The sequence below is a fragment of the Bos javanicus genome, chromosome 25 (genome assembly GCF_032452875.1).
Source record: "Bos javanicus breed banteng chromosome 25, ARS-OSU_banteng_1.0, whole genome shotgun sequence".
Classification (NCBI taxonomy): domain Eukaryota; kingdom Metazoa; phylum Chordata; class Mammalia; order Artiodactyla; family Bovidae; genus Bos; species Bos javanicus.
In genome coordinates this window covers 41,007,687-41,027,326 of record NC_083892.1, presented here as the reverse complement: position 1 = coordinate 41,027,326, position 19,640 = coordinate 41,007,687, and the positions used below count along the sequence as shown (strand labels likewise).

The following is a 19,640-nucleotide window of genomic DNA, read 5'->3' as shown; positions in this document are numbered from 1 at the left end:
CGAGTGTAATCACCGTGAACAGGCTCACTCCGTGGCGCCCCGTCGTCACACCATGCGTGCTCAGCTGTGTCCGACTCTGCGACCACATGGGCTGCAGCCCTCCAGGCTCCTCTGTCCATGGGATTCTCCAGGCAAGAACCCTGCAGCGGGCTGCCACGCCCTCCTCCAGGGGATCTTCCCTGCCCAGGTATCAAACCATGTCTCAGCTGTCTCCTGCGTACATTACACACAAATTCTTTACCCCTTGAGCCATCAGGGGAATGGTCATGTAACTTTTAAGCACACACATTTTTGTTGTGAAGAAATACTTCAAATAAACATGAAAATACAGAAAACATCAGAACCCATGTACCCACCGAAATTTCACTCAAGAGGACACTGTGCCATATTCTTTGCTGAAAAAAAATTTAAAGTGTTCCAGACGCACACCATCCTCCCAGCCCTGTCTCCTATTCCAAAGTCACCGCCATCCCAGAGTTGACAGGCACGACTTCCGCGAGGTCTGTGCGCTTTCTCTACGTAAGTGTCCGGAAAGTATCTGTACATCCTGTACTTCATTACGCAGAATAAACACACAATTGGTTTCTTTTCCCAATGGCTGTGAAAACTTTTTTAGACTGAAACAGGGTGTGCTGACAGGAAAGAGCACGTCTCACACCCGTTCAGCGCAGGCAGCTTGCACAGCAGCGCAGCAGCACCCGGACAGACACCCCTCACACGGCTCCTCTCCTGGGAGAGAACGCTAAAGCCTCGGGCCAGCTCTGCAGGGTGCACAGCACACAGGGCGAGTCCCTCTGCTGCTGACTCTTCCCACTCCACACGCTGGGTGCGGCCCTCCGCGGACGGCCCCCCCTCTTGCTGTGGGTCAGCCAGAGCACACCGCTCACGCTGTGCCCACGGGCGCCTGGACAGTGTCACACGCCGCTGCCAAGGACAGGCTAGCGCCCTCGTGTCGGTACACACGTGTGTGCTTCTGCTGCGCCCATTCCCAAGAGTGAAATTACTGCATCCTGGGGCTTTGTGTGCGTAGCCCAGCCAATAACCCCAGGTCTCCAAGTGGCTGAGCCAATGGACACTCCCAGCCGCACCGGGGGCTCCAGCCGCCTCACTACTTCCTGTCTGGTTTCACCCACCGTTCCAGAAGGCCCCTGACTCTTACCGTCCGCAGTCCATCTGCCATTTTATCTTGGTTTCTCCTCTTTTATGTTCTGTACTCTGTGAAGTTATTAAGACTGTTACCTGCAGACAGGGCATAATGACTCAGGGACAGAACTCAAAGGCACTTAGCTGTGCTCCGCTAACTGCTTTCTGCTGTTAAAAGCAGCATGAAGAACATTGCCGTGCACAAAGTACTTTGCTCTGTTTTTTATTCTCTCCGTTACAATCAGTTCCTACAGAATTCTACATTTTTTTCCTGCTAACAGACACTTCCCCGAATGGCTTTTATCCGCCCACATGAGCCACACCACATCGCTAACACACCTCTTCAGACACCCCTCTCGGAGAGCCACCACAGTCATCTGAGTCATCTGTGTGTGTTTCCTAGCAGCATGGAAGAGATAAAAGAAAAAGGGCTTTCCTGGTGGCTCAGGGGTTAAGAACCCGCCTGCCTGTGCAGGGGACACGGGTTTGATCCCTGGTCTGGGAGCATCTCACGTGCTATAGAACAACTAAGCCCGGGGGCCCCAACTACCGCGCCCGTGGGCCCGAGAGCGCAAGCTCTCCAACTGGAGGAGCCACCACCACGAGAAACCCGAGCGCCACCATGCAAATAGCCCCTGCTCACCGCTAATAGAGAAAAGTCCGCACAGCAACGCAGACTCAGCACAGCCATAAATCAATCAATAAAACGAGTTTTAGAAAAAAAAGAAAAACAAACTAAAGCTTCCTAAGTGAGGATCAGAATGACAACACATCAGCAGAACAGCTCTTAACGCAAGCTTCCCCAACTCCAGCACCGCCTGCCCGAACGTTCGTCTTTCTCAGCCGGGAAAGGCTCCTGCCCCCTGACCCCTCTCTCCAGCCACACTGGCTCCCAGCGCCGCCGGGAACACAGCTCACACCTGCTGGCCTGGGCGCCCCTGCCTGCCACCTCTTTGGCCAGGGTCCCCTTCCCCAGAAACCCACCACCCAAAACCATCTCCTTGGAAACTCGGTCCCGAGTCGCTCTCAGTGACGCCTCCTCAGTGACAGCAAGCTGCACCCCAACCGCCCCCCAGCCAGAGCTCCCACCTGCACCTTGCCTCGTCCACCAAATACTGCCCACCTCCACGGCGAGAACAGAAACCCCACGAGAGCAGGCCTTTTTGTTTACTTTGCTCCCAATTAGTAGCCCAGCGATTAAGAACAGTGTCCAGCAGAGAGTAAGTGCCCAGTAAGCATCTGTCAACGCAAAGCAGGAATCGAACTCCCAGGAGCAAGAAGGCCACGTGGAGCAGTCAAGGCCTGCCGTGTCTCCCAGGCGGGAGGACCCCCCGCCCCCACAGTGCACTCGGGCCTCCCTGGCGGCAGGAACCCCGCCTCGGTGAGCTGCAGCAAGAGGAAGAGTTGTTCTCACAGGACGGCCGTCAGCGCGCCGCCACACAGAGCCCTGAGCAGCGACATCCCCACCCTGGCCTATCTGCCCTCCTCCATGCTCTCTGCCAACTTGCGGCTATATCTGTTTATCTTCCCAAAGAATGTAAGACAAAAACCCTGATTCTATAAAGCTGCACTGGCCTTGTGGATAACCAACCCACACCACAAGAAAAGGATGTTTTCCACCTTCCTGCAAAGGTTTAAGTGCTTTTTGTGTGTGCACACTCAGTCACTCAGTCGTGTCCAACTCTTTGTGACCCTATGGACTACTGCCCGCCAGGCTCTTCTGTCCATGGGATTTCCCAGGCAAGAATACTGGAGTGGGTTGCCACTTCCTTCTCCAGGGGATCTTCTTCCCAACCCAGCAATCGATCAAGTTCCAGACAGAGCGTTTCCGCCTGAGCCCCTGGGAAGCCGTCAGGTGTTTTTATACTTTACTTTACATAATATAAATATAAACAACAACCTCTTAAGGTCCCTCCAAGCCCTCTGTACTTACTAGTTGGGAATTTCCAAACCGAATCCCCTCTAGCCTCAGAAGCACAACACAGATGCAGCTTCTACAGGGAGTGCTCCCCGAGTGCCCGCTGGAGAGGCCGGTCTTTGAGGTCTCGGGCTGGCCTGAGTGTCCTGGCCGAGCTCCTCCAACCCACCTGGTTCACAGGCTTCCCACACACACCACGCAAATCCCCTCAGGCAGCCCTCACTCCCTGATTCTGCCCAGCAAGGAGGGCACACACCATGTACACCGCAAAAGTTCCGCATGACGATGGACAGGCCGGTTTCCAAACAAGACCACCGCCAGGCACCGTGCCCACACCAAACACAACTTCACGCAAGAGGGACCATGCCCCCAAACGCCAGAGCTAAAGCTACAAACTCCCAGCAGAAAGCACAGGAGCAAATCTCTGTGACCTTAGGTCACACAAAGCCTTCCTAGATATGACCCCAGAAGCACCAGCAAAAGAAAACAGACCAACTGGACTTCATCAAAATTAGAAACCGCTGGGAACTTCCTGGCGGTCCAGTGGTTAAGGACGCGGCACTTTCTCTGCCAGGGCCAGGTGTGACCTCTGGTTGGGGAACTAAGATTCAGCAAGCCACACAGCGCAGCCAAACAACAGCAACAAAAAAGAACAAAACCAAAACCTATTTGCTATAAAAGATCATCGAGAAAGTGGAAAACAACCCACAGAACGCAGACAAAACCATGTATCCAATGAGGGACCTGAGCCTAAGTACATAAAGAGCCTTACGACTCAAGCTTTTAAAATAGACAAATTCATCTTAAAGGTTGACAAGTGATCTGAATAGACGTTTCACCAAAGGAGGGGCACAGAAGGCCAGCGGCACCTGAAGAGAGGTCCACCCCCTGGGGACCGGCCGCTGGGGCGGCTGCAATCAGGAAGGCAGGCAGGAACCGTGCTGGCGAGGCCGTGGAGAGCCTGGAACCCACACACTCGGCGGCGGGGAAGTCCGGCAGCCAACCTCAAAAGGTCAAACACGGGTTGTGAGCCGATGACGCCACTCCTACATGGCGCCCACGGGAAATGGCACAGCAGGCCCACACAGAGACGGGCACAGGGACGCTGGCGTCAGCGCCAGTCACGACAGCCAAACACGGGGACAGCCCAGCCACCAGAGGACTGATGCACGAGTAAGAAAAATGTGAGTTACCCATGCGATGGAGTATTACTCAGCCATAAAAAGAAACACCGATTCATGCTACAACACAGATGAACTCTGAAAAGACTGCTGAGTAAAAGGAGTCGTCACTAAAGCCTTCAAAGTACTAATACATGGTCCTATTTACATGAAACCTCAAGAAAAAACAAATCTTAGCGACGGAAAGACTAGTGGCTGTGTAGTCTGGGGCACGAGGGGTTTGGAGGGAAAGGGGGGCGACTACCGATGGGCACCGGATGATGAGAATGTCCTAGAATCAACCCTGGCGAAGGCTGCATCACTCTCAGGCTGCACTAAAAACCAGTGAGCAGCACACCTGAGGCGGGTGAATTACACCACGTGTGAGTCAAACCTCAGCCAAGCCTCAAAAACGCCTGAGGAGGTCCTTCTCTGCTCTGCAGTTCTAGTGAACAAGGACTAAGCGTCCTCCTCGCCCGGGATGGAGCCTGGAATGCAGACGGCTCGCACTCTAAGGGAAGGTGTCTGCCAAGAAGGAAAAGACCATCCACCTGCAAAACCCTCCAGGTGGGTTGCAGGCACGAGCGAGAGAAGCTGAGCTGGGGAGGCCGCCACAGAAACGCCACGTGGCCACGCTCAGGACCCCGGGGACCTCCCTGGCGTCCACGCGGCTGTGAAGTTGCAGGTCCGTCGCAGCCACTGAGTCCAAGAAGCCCCTTAATAAAGCGTTTTCCCCCTTTCTCCTCCCCACATGGACCCAAAAGCGGGATGAAGACGGTCACTCGGACCATGTGTGCAGGGTCAACCACCACTGAGGAGGCACGACTAGGTTCTGAACCTTCTGGGTGCTTATGTCTCCTTAACCCTGCAGACACTCCAAGTAGATACTCTGACTTCATTTTATAGATGTGAAACCTGGAGGCCCCCCGGCAGCAAGGTCGGCCGGAGGTCAGGGTGAACCAGGTGACTCGTGGGGCCAGAGCCCACGCCCGGTAAGGGGGCTCACAGGGCCTCATTCAACGCCCACAACACGCAGGGGACCGGGGGCACACCACACTCCCGGGCCAGCGGTTGGGGCACCTCGGTACAAACGCCCGACCCCCTGTGACTGTGAGCGAGCAGAGCTGGGCCAGCGGTCGGGGCGCCTCGGTGCAAATGCCCGACCCGTCATGACTGTGAGCAAGCAGAGCTGGGTCAGAGGTCGGGGCGCCTGGGTGCAAATGCCCGATCCCCCATGACTGTGAGCGAGCAGAGCTGGGCCAGCAGTCGGGGCGCCTCGGTGCAAATGCCCGACCTGTCATGACTGTGAGCGAGCAGAGCTGGGTCAGAGGTCGGGGCACCTGGGTGCAAATGCCCGACCCCCCGTGACTGTGAACGAGCAGAGCTGGGCCAGCGGTCGGGGCGCCTCAGTGCAAATGCCCGACCCGTCATGACTGTGAGCGAGCAGCTCAACTCTCTGCGCCGTTTCCTCCTCTCCGAAACGGGGATACCACCAGGCGCATTACTGGTAGACGGCAAGAATTTTAAAAATACAATTGTATGTGAAAGCATAGAGCACAGTGCCCGGACAAAACCGCAGACTGAGATGAACTGCTGGCCAGGGCATGCTGGTCACTCCAGTGCTGGGTCCCACAGCGACGTGACTCCCTAAATCCCACGAGAACCCCCAGAGCACAGACCGCCCCAGCCCTTGGGAAGGGCACGCGAACTACTGATGTTCACGCCGACGGGGCTTCTCTGGCTGCGAGCGGCCGTTCCTCCCTGGGATCAGACCACACAGAGAGGGGAAATGGCTTGTTTCCTTAGGACATCACAAAACAGAAGCCCAGCCCCGAAAGGAGTCACCTGTCAGATGGTCTCCCCTGACCCGACTCCTGGCAAGAGGAACCTGCCCGCCCTCGGGGACCCTGCCTCTTCAGGAACCTGGCAAACGAGCTTCTGGGGCTCGTGGAATCTGTTCATCAAGGTCTCGGGCCTCTCACTTCTGGAATGCGTTCATGTGGGGAGGCCCAGGGACTTTTTCCAGAGTTTAAAAAAAAACAACACTATTTTAGCTAACTCGGGAAATCTTGGAATTACTGACGAAGCAGAAGTTCAAAGTTCCAAAGAGAATACTTGTCTCTGTTTAACTCAATTCAGTCTGGTTTTGGTTTTGTTCTTTAAAAAAAAAAAAAAACAACCTCCTCCCAGGCCTGTATGGTTTCGTCTAAAAGTGACTCAGGTTTTCTAGGATCTCTGGACGTGAACGTGAACATGTTCCAAAATCCCCGGCAGGCTCCATCTCTGGATCCAGCGGAGGCGGCGCAGAGAATCTGCGTTCGCAACCTCAGTCCCTCTCATACAACTCCAAGCAATCACCCAATATTATAAGCCAAGTGACATACGATTAAATTCACTTAAACAGATATTTATTGCTCACAGGGAGGGAGACAGGGCCCCTGCCTGCCGGCTGCCTTCGGAGTAGACGACTAGGAACGCAGTTAATCAACCAGAACACGGAACGCCTCGGAAACTGGCGCGGACAAGCTAGGAGCTGTGAAAAATGTCACAGAAAGAAAAACACGAGTCAGTTTCCCCCACAACTAAACCTGCACTGAAGGCAGACAGCCGGTCCTCCAGACAAGGACGGGCCGAGCGCCCATCCAGGCCTGCCCGCCCCAAAGCCCAGAACCGGAGGGCACGGCTGACCCGAGCAACGCCAACATGACGGGACTCGGCCCGAGCTTCACACACGGGGCGGGAGCTGCTACTGCTGAGCTTTCACACCCACCTCCGCGGAAAACGAGCCCCCTGCGACGCCCCCCAGGCTGAACGCGGGCTTCCAGGGCGCGCGGCAGGGCTGGGTCCCCGCTCGGCGAGGACACACCCTCCGGGCGGACGCTCCCTTTCTGGAAAGAGAAGACTGCACACCTCACGCGGGTCTCAGGTGGTCTCCACAAGAACAGGATCCTGGAACCTCCTTCCTCTCAGAAAACCCTGAGGACCGAAGCGTCTGTGTCTGGGAGGGGCTGGTTACTCAGTCAGAAGCCGATTCTCCAGACAGGCCCCAGAAGGGGGCCCGCAGTGCAGACAGCAGAGTGGGCGGTGAGGAGGTCAGACCCGACGCACCCCGGAGCCGGGCGCCGGAGGGGACTCCAGCTCGGCCACCACCAGCAGTAGGTGCCGGGCGAGTCAGTCTCTTCGTGCCTCGGTTTCCCGTTTGTAGTGTGGGGTGAGTGAGACCCCTCACCGCACAGCATCACTGCAGGATTAAGCCAGTTGACGAGTCAGGCACAAGGAAGGCCTTGGCCATCACTGCAAACACCCCACCAAGTCCCCCGACCAGGGAGGTGGAGCACGGGATACTCTCTCCCCGCAGCAGAGCCCCTCTCAGGGGAACAGAACCCCCACAGCGCACGGGGAAGCTTGAGCCCCTGGCAGAGACTTCCACGAGACCCCGACTTCACTGTCCCTCCCTTGAGGACGCGTTGGGGGCAGAAGCCACCCCAAGATAAGGACCTGCACGCGCACAGACCGGCCTTGGGGCCTGAAGAACTGACTATGCAATTCCAAACCCCGCCCGTGAGCGGTCAGTTCTGGAAGCCCCAGCCACCCCGCCGCCTGGACTGGAACTTCTCGGGAGCTGGGAGGTGGAATTACGGTTCCACAGATAATGAGCTGTGCAGAGTCAGGAGTGTCACCCGACCCTATTCCAGCACAGGGCCTCTGCACTTCCAACAGAGGTGACATTCCCAGACGTCCCTCCTCCCAACACACGATGCTGGAGGCCCTGTGGCCCCTTCCTGCTGGTCCCAGGGGCCCCTGGCACACCTGAGCTTGCCAGCAGCTGGGCCAGCGCCAGTATAACCAGACACAGACATCGGAAACAGCAGAGCCAGCAATCTCCTGCTGATGAGCTGCATGGTTCTCCTTTGGGGGTGGGTGTTGACACAACAAACACGCACTTCGTTATAAATACATCTGCAATATTAACTAGAGAGTGGAAGCTGAGAGGCCAAAACTGCTACAAAACTATTTTCAAACAAGATCCCTGGCGCCCACCTCTGCCTGTCAAGCTGTGTTATTAGCAAATCCACTTACTGTCACAGGATCTGGGACACACTGGGGTTTCCCTGACACTTTTCTCCTGGGAAACAGATACCGACACACGGCATGTAAAATGTCTGCGAACGGCTTTATGTATCAACACACGTGGTTTGACCTATCCAGGTCAAAAACGGAAAAGAGCATTGGCAGGACTTCCCTGGTGGCCCAGGGCTAAGACTCCGCACTCCCAGCGCAGGGGGCCCGTTCCATCCCTGGTCAGGGAACTGGACCCCAGAGGCCACAGCTAAGACCCGGTGCAGTCAAATAAACAAACACGAAGATTAAAATGCTAACAGCCCTGGGGTCCTGGAAGCCCCTGTCCTGGGCCCGCACAGGCCTTCCCTTCTCCGGCCAGAGGTGGCCACAGCCCCATTCTCACGGTCTCTCCCTTGCTCCTCATTTACTGCTTCACCACCTGCGTGAGCGTGCCCACACAGCACAGTCTAACTGCATGGTGCGAACTTTATATAAATAGGAGTCACATGGTGTGTCTTTTCTCTGGCTTCTCTCTAACACCCTCAGTAGAGGGCACAGGGATGCAGAACTTGTATTTGCAGAAGGTCACTAAGCAGGACACGTCCAAGGTCATCTAAGGACATTGCCCCAGCTCTTGAAGTCTAACAACGGAGCTTACTAAACCGTGGTTCCACACGCACAGCCGACAGCAGCCATCACCGCTGGGCTGGGGACCTAGTTTAGCAGGAGAGAGGCTTTGTTTACCAAGTGCGAGCATCAGGACAGGTTTTAATGCTGACTCCGGGTGAAGGATCACATTTTACCACCTTCGTACTCTACAAACGCGCACACACACTCCTGGATTCACTGTCACGCAGACCTCAAACAGAAAAGCGTGAAAACTCCACATAGAATACTGTTAAGGCAACCGAGCGGACAAGATGTAAACACACCCTGAGGTTAACTGTGTCCAACACGCATGCACAGGAGCAGGAAACAGCCTAAAACCAGCGGCTGTGGGCTCACGGGTGATTTCTCTTTTATAAGACGTTCGTATCTGTGGTTATGCTACTTGTGCAACCTTCTCCTCAGAGTGCAGAGTCACACACCACATGAAATCTTACCGGTCCGGTTACGACTCATTCATAAGACTTGTAGGCAAGAACGTCACCAGCGCAAAGCGGGTCAGAGAGTCTCGGAAAGGCGTGTCTCGATACTCCCAGGGTTGCCTCCAGACACTACCCCAACTGCCCTGGAACTCACCAGTCATGAATCTTTACCTCACACGTGCTTAGTATGCATACTTCAAAGTGGATACGACAGCTGATGGACCCTGAACACACCCATCCCCACACCCCAAGGCACGAGAGTCCTCCTCCCCCAGGCGAGCCGGAGCAGCGCCAAGGGTGGCCTCAGCCTTTTCCCGGAGCTCCACTTGCGGAGCACGCCCACCCCGGCCACACGAGGTTTTAACACTGATCGTTGTTGGTCAGTTGCTGAGTTGTGTCCAACTCTTTTCGACCCCATGGACTGCAGCACGCCAGGCTTCCCTGTCCTTCACTGTCTCCTGGAGTTTGTTTAAATTCATGCCAACTGGGTCGGTGATGTCATCCCACCATCTCATCCTCTGTCGTCCCCTTCTCCTCCTGCCTTCAATCTTTCCCAGCATCAGGGTCTTTTCCGGTGAGTCGGCTCTTTGCAACAGGTGGCCGAAGTACCGGAGCTTTAGCTCCAGCATCAGTCCTCCCAGTGAACGTGCAGGCCTGACCTCCTTTAGGACGGACTGGCTGGATCTCCTTGCTGATGCTTTCCCCAGGAACCTCTACCTCAAGTCTGCTTATGATTTCTTAACTATTCTACAACAAACACATTCAAAGGATGAAAGATGAAAACGCTACCGTTCTTCAGAGGGTAACATGGCCAGGGGTGCGCTCTTTGAATCCCTGAGGGTCCAGGCCGCCAGCCTGCTCACTGGGCCTGGGTTCTAATCACCGGGGCAGCTTGTCTCGACATGCATTGCAGGCCCCGGGGAGGCCACTCCCATCTCTCTGGCATCTCACCACTCCAGCCTCTCCCATAAGCCTGCACGCTGCAGGCCAAACATCTCTTTTTCTGGTGCATTTTTCTTGGGAAGGAAAAAATAAACCAAAACAGAATTCCCCTACCGGAACACATCACTTTCTTGCTAACCACAAATTCTGGCAAAATCTGCTCTACGTAGGAGAGATTCAGTTCCTCTTTCCTCAGATGGACACATTTTACCTTGCAAATTGTGTGTGTGTGTGTGTGTGTGAGAGAGAGAGAGAGAGAGAGAGAGAGAGAGAAACAGAGTTCAAAGAGCATTAACACCAATTTAAATAATACTCACACAGCTACCATTGTTACCAAACTGTGATACTATCTTAAAAAACACTTAGGATAAAAATGTAATTCTAGGGAATTTCCTGGCGGTGCAGTGTGTCAGGACTCTGCACCTCTACTGCAGGAGCCCAGGTTCCATCGCTGGTTGGGGAACTAAGATCGTGCATGCTGCAAAAAAAAAAAAAAAAAAACACATGTAATTCTATTCCAACAGCAGAGCCCTGTCTCCACTAGCAGATGCTGGGATATAAAGAAATAATGGTTTCTGTCCCTCAGGAGCTGACAACAGAAATGTGTGTGATGGAGGGAGAGAGATGGACAGGAAGGTATTTTTTTGCCCCAACGCAGATGGTACTTTAAAGTATAATTTAATCCGTCAAATGCATACATCTCAAGTGACAGCTCAGTGAATTGCCTGACAAATGCGTCCAGGCAGAGCGGCGGCAGCGGGGTGGTCGCGGAGGCACAGGGGGCGTGGAGACCACGCAGGTGGGGTGGGGGGAGGGCGTGGAGACCACGCAGGCGCGGAGAGAGGCCGGTGGCTGGCCGCAGAGTCGCTCAGAGGACACGGAGAGTTCAGGTCTGATCCCACAGAAAGCCAGGAGGCCCCCCCAAGGCTTGGGAAGACGAACAGCTCAGAGCTTCCTAACCGAATGGCAGGTACGGCATACATTCGGCGAGGGGCTGTGGCAGAAGTGAAACGGATCACTTAGGACACGGTGCTTTCACTGCCAAGGTCCAGAGTTCAATCCCTGGTCAGGGAACTAAGGTCCCAGGAGCTGTGAGGCGCAGGGAAGAAGGAAAGAAGGAAGGGAAGACTACGTCTAGATAGGCAGGGTTGTAGGGAAGTAGGGCTAGGACCCAGGGCTAATCTGTATTCTTATCCAGTATGATGCAATTCCCAAAATCAGGTCAGACAAGCAAGCACCTATCACACTCATTCTTAGGCACTCCAGGGCATCATCGCTGAGCTGCATAACCTCTGAAGAGACCCTGAAATAAACTCTCATGCTGCAATCAGAAAACAGGGCTCCAGTCAGATATTTCGATGGTTACGATTTTAATATGAAATCTACAAGAGGTCTAAGACCAAAATACAAAAAGAACTGCAACAAAGCAAAAAAAAAAAAAAAAAGAACAATCCCATAAGAAAACGGGCCAAAGATAAGAAACAGTCAGTTCAGGAAGGCCATACAAGATCAAAGCATCACAAGAACTAAACCTCACTGATAACTGAAGAAATAGAAATTAAAACAAAAATAAAACACGTTCTTAATTTCTCTAATGCTGAGGGAATTAAAAAAAAAAACAAAACATGCACTTAATGGTGATGAGGTTACAGGGAGAAGATGCATCCTATTACAGGTATAAACTGGCAACACTATCAGAGAGGACCATTTGTCAGTATTTGTTAAAACAAAAAACGTGCAACTGTACTCCCCTGGTGGCTCAGTGGTAAAGAATCCGCCTGCCAACGCAGGAGACATGGGATTGATCCCTGATCCCGGAAGATCCCACATGCTGCAGAGCAACTAAATCCGGGAGTCACATGAATCTAGCTGTGCTCTAGAGCCCAGGACCCACAATTACTGAACTCTGTGCCAGAGAGCCTGCGTTCCGCAACAAGACAGCCCACCACAGTGAGAAGCCCCCCACAACTAGAGAGGGACCCCTCATAAGCTGCAACTGGAGAAAAGCCCAGGCAGCAAGAAAGACCCAGCACAGCCAAAAATAATTTCTTTAAAAACGTGTGCAACCCTATGACCCAGCAATTCCGCTCCTTAGGGTATTTAAGGCAGAATGTGGGTGTGTGCTCAGACGCTCGGTTGTGTCCGACTCTTGCAACCCTATGGACTATAGCCCACCAGGTTCCTCTGTCCACGGGATTTCCCAGGCAAGAATACTGGAGTGGGCTGCCATTTCCTCCCCCAGGGGATCTTCCAGACCCAGGGATCAAACCCAAGTTGTCTCATCTCCTGTACTGGCAAGTGGATTCCTTACTGATGAGCCACCTTGGGCAGCCCTTACAGCAGACTGATGACCTCCACAGTTACCCCCACCCTAACCCAGAAACCGTGAGCCTGTTACAGACACAGCGAAGGGGAACCAGAGTGCCGATGAAATCCGGGTCGCTGATGAGCCGATGCTAGAAGTGGGAGAACCCACTGGATTACCAGGTGGGCCCGAGGTAATCCGAGAGGTGCTCAGAAGTGGAACAAGTGAACAGAAGAAAGAGGCAGAGTCAGCACAGGACGGGACGGCGTGGCCTGGGATAGTGGAGCAAGGGGGTGATCACGCAGGAGAGACCAAGAAACGGCTTCTCCCCCAGGGCCTCAGGAAGAATGCAGCCCTGCCCACAGCCAGATCTCCGCTCAGGGAAACCTGTTGTGGCTACAGGCCTTCTGGACTGAAAAATGAGAAATTTCTGGTTGAGCTACTTTGTGTGTGGTCATTTTGTTACAGCAGCAGCAGTAAACCAATACACAGCCGTAGGGAGACACAGGCACAGAGGCGCAGGAGGTCCACATATTGCAAAATTGAAAGTTAAATTTTTAGGAAGGGAGGTAACACTCACAGCTTAAGCTTCCAGGGATTAGAATATAATATGATTCTTGGGGCTCCCCTGGTAGTACAGTGGGTAAGAATCTGCCTGCCAATGCAGGGAACACAGGCTGGATCCCTGGTCTGGGAGGATTCCACATGCTGTGGAGCAACTAGAGTCCGTGCGCCACAACCACCGAGCCTGCCCGCGGCAACGACTGAAGCCTCCTCGCCCAGAGCCTGTGCTCCACTTCGCGAGAAGCCGCCACAGTGAGAGGCCCGCACGGCAAGGCAGAGCAGCCCCTGCTCCTTGCAACCAGAGAAAGCCCTCTCTCAGCAACAAAGACCCAGGGCAGCCAAAAAAAAATTAGCTTAAAAACAATTTTTTTTAAACATTAAGGCTGAAAACCACAGTGAACATCATTTTTTCTGACAATCCCAAAGGCACTACAAAGACCCAGACCCCCATGGTCCCCACAGTTAATACTAAAGTGAGCTATGGCTGTGTGGACAGAACGCCAGAGAAGATGGCATTCGCTGTATGTCCGCAAGCCACAACTTCTTCAACACTCAAAATCAACTTCTGCTCAAGCGTGAGAGACACACGTATGGTGTTTAGATAAAATTCACTCTCAAAGACTTATTTTCTGATTGCAGCCCATCTAACCACCATCCCCACCACAGCATACCCTCTTAATATTGCCCACTGTGGGCAGGCCACTTACCTCCGGGTTTTAGCTTTCCCAGTTTAAAAAAAAAAAAAAGTGCTTTTTGTTGTTGTGTTTTTCCTCTACCACGCCACCTCCCTCAACTGGATGCCTAATGTTAACGAAATCACCAGGGCCCCTAACAGGGCCAGCTGCCAGTCTCAGGGAGCGGGGGTGGCTGACACAATGGCGGCCAGTGGGTGAGTCCTGCGGGAAACATTCAGACTGTCCTTGCACCTGCAGAGAGCCCAGAACGACCAGCACATCCAGCAACTCTGATGTTTACAATCCCCAGGGAAGAAGCGCTCCTGCTCAAACACTGCCTTACATTTCCAAAAGTGACCTGGACAAGGAGTCCAGTGTGGGCACCTGAAACAGGCAAGCTGACCGGCCCACGCTGCGTGCAAACGTGTGACCTCCTGAACACAACATTCTACCAGGAGCACCAGCCGTCACGTGCTACCCCTCACAAACCTTGGAGTGAAAGGAAAAATACAGGCCAAGCGTGGGGAGCGCGGGTCTGGGGTCTAAAGGCAGACTCACCCAGGGTCTCCAGGGGACTTAGGCCAAGCCAGAGCACTGGCCACCCCGACCCCTGCCCCCAGCAGCTCCACTCCACCCCCGCCTCCTTTTCCCCCTAATGAATCAACCGTCTTACAGCCCTCTGGGGCTCACTTTAAGCATGAGCTTCTCAGGGACACCTTCCAGACCCTCCAAACGGAGTTTCCAACTTGTGCCGCCACACTACCAAGAAGCTGCAGTAACTCACACCCACAGGTATTCTCCAGTTGGAAGGCTAGAGGGGGTACCATCTAAATGGGGCCATCCTAGAAAAGCCAAGCCTCACGCGTGCTCCTCAGTGTTCACGCTCACCCACTAAGAAAAGCACTTACGGAGAAACACGGTGAGCTGGCCGAAGAAACGCCCAAGTCCTGAGCCGCCACAGTACGTGCCAAGGCCCGGCAAGTCCAGGGACACGCGGAGGGCAGATGGGCACGCAGGAAGCGAGGGGCGGGCGGGTGCTGCGGCCCCGAGGGACCCGGACAGTCCCTGGGAGACGCAGGCAGAAGCGCGCGGAGAGGCGCAAACCCGGACAGGTGCTGAGGTTCTGAGCCGCGGAGCCACGCGCCCTCTTGGGCGTGGACCGGGAGGGGCCGTGAGAGGGGAGGACCCAGCAGGCGCGGGGAGTCCCGGGCCAGGACGCGAGCCGAAGGCCGCAGGGCCCCAGCGGCGCGGGCCTGAGCCGCGCGGGGCCTGGGGGGACGGTGCCTGCCATACCTGCCGCTGGCGGGTCCGCCTCCTCGTCCACCTCCGCCTCAGCAGCTGCAGCCCCGGGCGCGGTGGGCAGCGGGTCCATCGCGCCGCCGGTCATGTGAGCGCTCGCCACGTGACTTCCTCTGCGCCCGCCGGCCTGGGCCCGGCCTCGCCCCGCCCATGCCCAGGGTTGGCCACGCCCACTCCAGGCCTATCCCCGCCCGCCCCGGGCCTGCTCCGCCCACTATCGGCCTCGCCACGCCCACGCACCGGCTCCGCCACGCCCGGTCCCGGCGTCGCCCCGCCCACTCCTCCGCCTCTTCCCGCCACGCCCCGGCTCAGCTGCCACGCGGAGGGCAGGTGGCGCGGTCCAGGCGCGCGCTCAGCGTCCGGCGTCCGCCGCTCCCCCGCTGCAGGTTCTCTGGCCGCTCCCTCGCCCGCTCAGTCAGTCCCCACTTGCCTTCCCTCAGCCCCCACTCACTCATTCATCCATTTATTCTCACTCTCACTCCCTGGTGCGCTCGCTCGCTCACTTCCTCGGTAGTCCGCCTGCTGGTCCATCCGCTCGTTCGTTCACCGACTCGCTCACCCGCTCACTTAGCCACCTGGTCATTCAGTCGTTCACTCACTCAGGTCTCCGGACTGCCCCCTGGAGGCCAGGCGGGCTTGTGCATTTGGTACCCTCCCCTATCTGGAGGACGGACAGGCCACCGGAGGGGAGCGGGTGTCCCGACTTCCAGAAGAAGACGGTGGGAGCGCCGCACTAGAGCGCTCCCCCGGCCCTGGCCGGGTGAAGGGATCCCAGGATGCGGAGAGCATCAGCTGAGGCTGGAGGAATGAGGAATTCAGCGGGAGGAAGGAGCGGGTGCCCACAGGCCCCGAGGCATCGCACAGCTGCAAACGCTGTGGTCTTCCTGGAGCTAAAAGCGGAGGCCGAAGAGGAAGCTGGAGCGACTGGTAGGGCTCCGTTAGGGAGGGCCTTGTTCCCAAGGTAAGGACCATGGACCTGCTAATACCGGGACAACTGTTAACGCCCAGGGATCCAGTAACAGCAATCAAGAGCCCAGAGCCCCAGTCAGGGTCCTAGGAAGGAATCCCCTCCCCAGGGAGTTAGCTCTCTTTGCTACAGTCACCGGACATTTTTGTGAGCCGACCAACAGCGATACTGTCCCCCAGCACAACTGAGGAACTGGTGTGCCTCTTCCAGAGACCAGCATGCAGAATCTTTCCCAAGTCCCAGCGGGGTGCTGTTTCCTTCCGCCACCGCAGGCTTCCTTTAAGCTGCTTTTGCATCAAATGATGTGCTCAGCACTTTCTCCCCTCCCAAGGGCGCGCACACACACATGGTCGTTCTCTATCTCCCACTCGCTCTCTCTCTCTCCACCTCTCTAACTTCCTGGAAGTATTTGCTACAGATCTGTGTCCCCCACTGGATCATAAGATCCTTATTCAATGCTTAAACACTCACTGGACCTTGAAAACTGTGAGGTATTAAACAAGTATAAAGTTAGACATTACAAGAATAACAGCATGCATGTGTGCTAAGTCGCTTCAGTCGTGTCTGACTCTTTGCGACCCTATGGACTGCAGCCTGACAGGCTCCTCTGTTCATGGGATTCTCCAGGCAAGAATACTGGAGTGGGATACCATGCCCTCCTCCAGGGGATCTTCCAACCTAGGGATCGAACCCGCATCTCTTGCATCTCCTGCATTGGCAGGTGGGTTCTTTACCACTAGTGCCACCTGGGAAGCCGCACAAATAACAGCATATTAAATTTATTATTTCACTTGAACACCCCTGACTTGGTCAGGCAGCCTCTGCTGTCGTTCAGTGGTCCTGCACCTTGGCTGCAGCAATCACCTGGAAGCAGTTAAATATACTCCGCCTGAAGCCCACCCTCAGAAGTTCTGATTTAATTGGTCTCAGGTATGGTCCAAACTCGGGATTTTTTTTTTTAAGCTCCCTGGATGATGCTAAGGTGCAGCCTAGGTGGAAAACCACTGCTCTATGTTGAAAGTTTGTTTTATCCTTGCAAACATTTCTTGAGCATCTGCTCAGTTGGAAATTCTGTTTGTCATGGAAGAGGAGAGTGAGGGACCCCACATAGGGATAACCAGGAGAGGTCCCCACCTTCCAAATTTTCCGATGGAATTGATCGGAGGAGCAGAACACAGCAGGGTTCTCACACCATACAGAGCACAGGGGGTGCTGAGGGCTGCAAACATGGGCACTGTGGGAGGAGAGATGAATGGTTGGTTCTGATGTGACAGGCTGTGAATGCCTCCAGGAGAAAGGAATTCAGCCCTTACGAGCTGTGGGCTACACTGCCAGATATCGCTAACAGTGAGAGCATGCTTGGGAAACACGCATCGAAATATGTCTGCCTGTAATGTCTTTAGATCCTCGCCAAAGAAGCCTAATCCTTATGCTATTTCTGTTTCATTCAGGAAATGGTAAATAGAAAGTGGAATTCCTGCTTTTTTAAACCCTTTGATTAGTGGCACGAATTCAATTGCATTAAGACTGTTAATGTTTTTTGAGTCACTTTTATCACTTTCCCTTCAGGAAAAAGAGAACTGTATGAGCGAACTGACAGAACTGGGGACGCAGGACGCTGGAGCTGGGAACCTCTGTGCAGGTGGGAAGGGGCTGCAGGGGCTCCTGCCAGTCGTCCTGCAGAGATGCAAGCGTCTCCAGGGCTTACTACAGGCCTTTTCAGAGAGTCACTAGGATGGCTCGAGGAGGACATCCTCCTCGAGGTTAATAACCGTACACGTGTTTGTCAGCGCAGGCTCGATCACGCTGCAGTGACAATCTCCAGTCTCAGAGGCCAGAAACAACAGAGTTGTATTCAGCATCAGCCCTCGGAAAGCCAGGGTGAGAGCGCAGCCTCCACTCTGGAGTTCTGCCCTCCTGACAAAGGGGAAGTGCTCGGAGCGTCTAACTGCTCTGGCTCAGAATCACCACAAGGCTTCACCTCACGACTCACTGGCCAGAACCAGTCATGGCTATACCCAACCACAACTGGAACATTTTACTATGCCCCTGGAAGACAGCCAGCCAGAAACGCCTGATAAACAGCACTAAATGCTAACCACACTAACCAAGCTAACATTTACTGAACATGCCTGTTATGTACTGAGCAGTCTTACATATGCCTTTTTCTTAGAAACTCATCGACTCCTCACAATAAATCTAGAAAATAGTAGTATGATTATCTCCATTTTGGCCAGAAAAGTTCAACCCTCTAAGACCCCACAGCTAGTCGATAAAAGATCTGGGGTTCCAATCCACACTGTCTGGTGTGAGACCATCCTCAGAGGCCCTGCGGCACTTCCCCTGTGCTATAAAGCCAGCAGTTTATCTTCAAATGTCCTAACCAGCAAGTTCTGCTCCACCCATATCCCCTCGTTTTGGAAGGCGGGTAGGGAAGCTGCCTGTGGCTCTGAACCATAACACAGGGAAGAGGAAGAACTCTAGAAGTAGAGAAAATTATAGTTTTACTAATAGTATCAATTGTCCCAAACTTTTTTTAAAATACTAGGTTTCAGACACTATGCTAATTGACGAACCAGTGTCGTCTCATTTAACACTGCGACAATCATGAAATCAAATCCTCTTCTGACACTGTGGGTTACCTGCTCAGGCAGTGCCTCTCCAGTATCCATTCTACAATTCCTGCCTGGGGCAGTCCAGCAGCTAAGGCTCTGTGCTTCCATTGCGGGGGTGCGGGTTTAATCCCTGGTCAGGGAACTAAAGCTTCCATCCCTGGTGAAGAAACTAAGGTTGTCAGGGAACTGAGATCCCACATGTTTCACAGCACAGCCAAACAATCAACAAATAAATAAACATTTAAAAAATAAAATTCCTGCCTGGAGTAAAGGGATTTGCTCACATCCTCCATGAGCCCCAGGAAGCTTTAAATATCTCAAAGAAGTTGGCTGTCCTAATCAAACTTTATTTGGGGGGTTTCTATTTTTTTATTTGGCTGCGTGAGAACTTGGCTCCAACACCAGGGACTGAACCCGGATTTCCTGAATTGGGCTCCCGAGTGGGGCTAGTGGTGAAGCATCCGCCTGCCCGTGCAGAAGACATAAGAGACTAAGGTTCGATCCCTGGGTCAGGAGATCCCCTGGAGAAGGAAATGTCAACCACTCCAGCATTCTTGCCTGGGAGATCCCACGGACAGAGCCTGGAGGGCTCCAGTCCATGGCATCGCAAAGAGACGGACACAACTGAGCACACACACACACATCGTAACCACTGGGCCACCAGGGACATCCCTGTCCTGATTCGACTTTGGACAAGCTGCTTAACGTGCTTCAGTTCGCTCACAGGCAAGTGGATTTATCAAGATCAGTTCAGTTCAGTTCAGTCGCTCAGTCGTGTCCGACTTTGCAACCCCATGAATTGCAGCACGCCAGGCCTCCCTGTCCATCACCAACTCCCAGAGTTCACCCAGACTCACGTCCATCAAGTCAATGATGCCATCCAGCCATCTCATCCTCTGTTGT

At 54.2% G+C, this 19,640-nt stretch overlaps 1 protein-coding gene across 5 annotated transcripts in view; it reads right to left on the bottom strand.

Moving 5' to 3' along the window:
* The window catches only part of SNX8 (sorting nexin 8), a 38,804-nt gene extending 23,534 nt beyond the window's left edge, over positions 1–15,270 (bottom strand). For 2 of the 5 annotated variants that reach the window (XM_061402357.1, XM_061402359.1), the window contains exon 1: positions 15,150–15,270. In XM_061402357.1, coding sequence (XP_061258341.1) covers positions 15,150–15,243 — 94 coding nt within the window. In that variant the 5' untranslated portion in view covers positions 15,244–15,270. Of the gene's footprint in view, positions 1–10,630; positions 10,792–14,764; positions 15,121–15,149 lie in introns of those variants that run through there. The other 3 variants (XM_061402363.1, XM_061402362.1, XM_061402364.1) reach the window with 3 other exon arrangements.
* Positions 15,271–19,640: the final 4,370 nt, after the last annotated feature.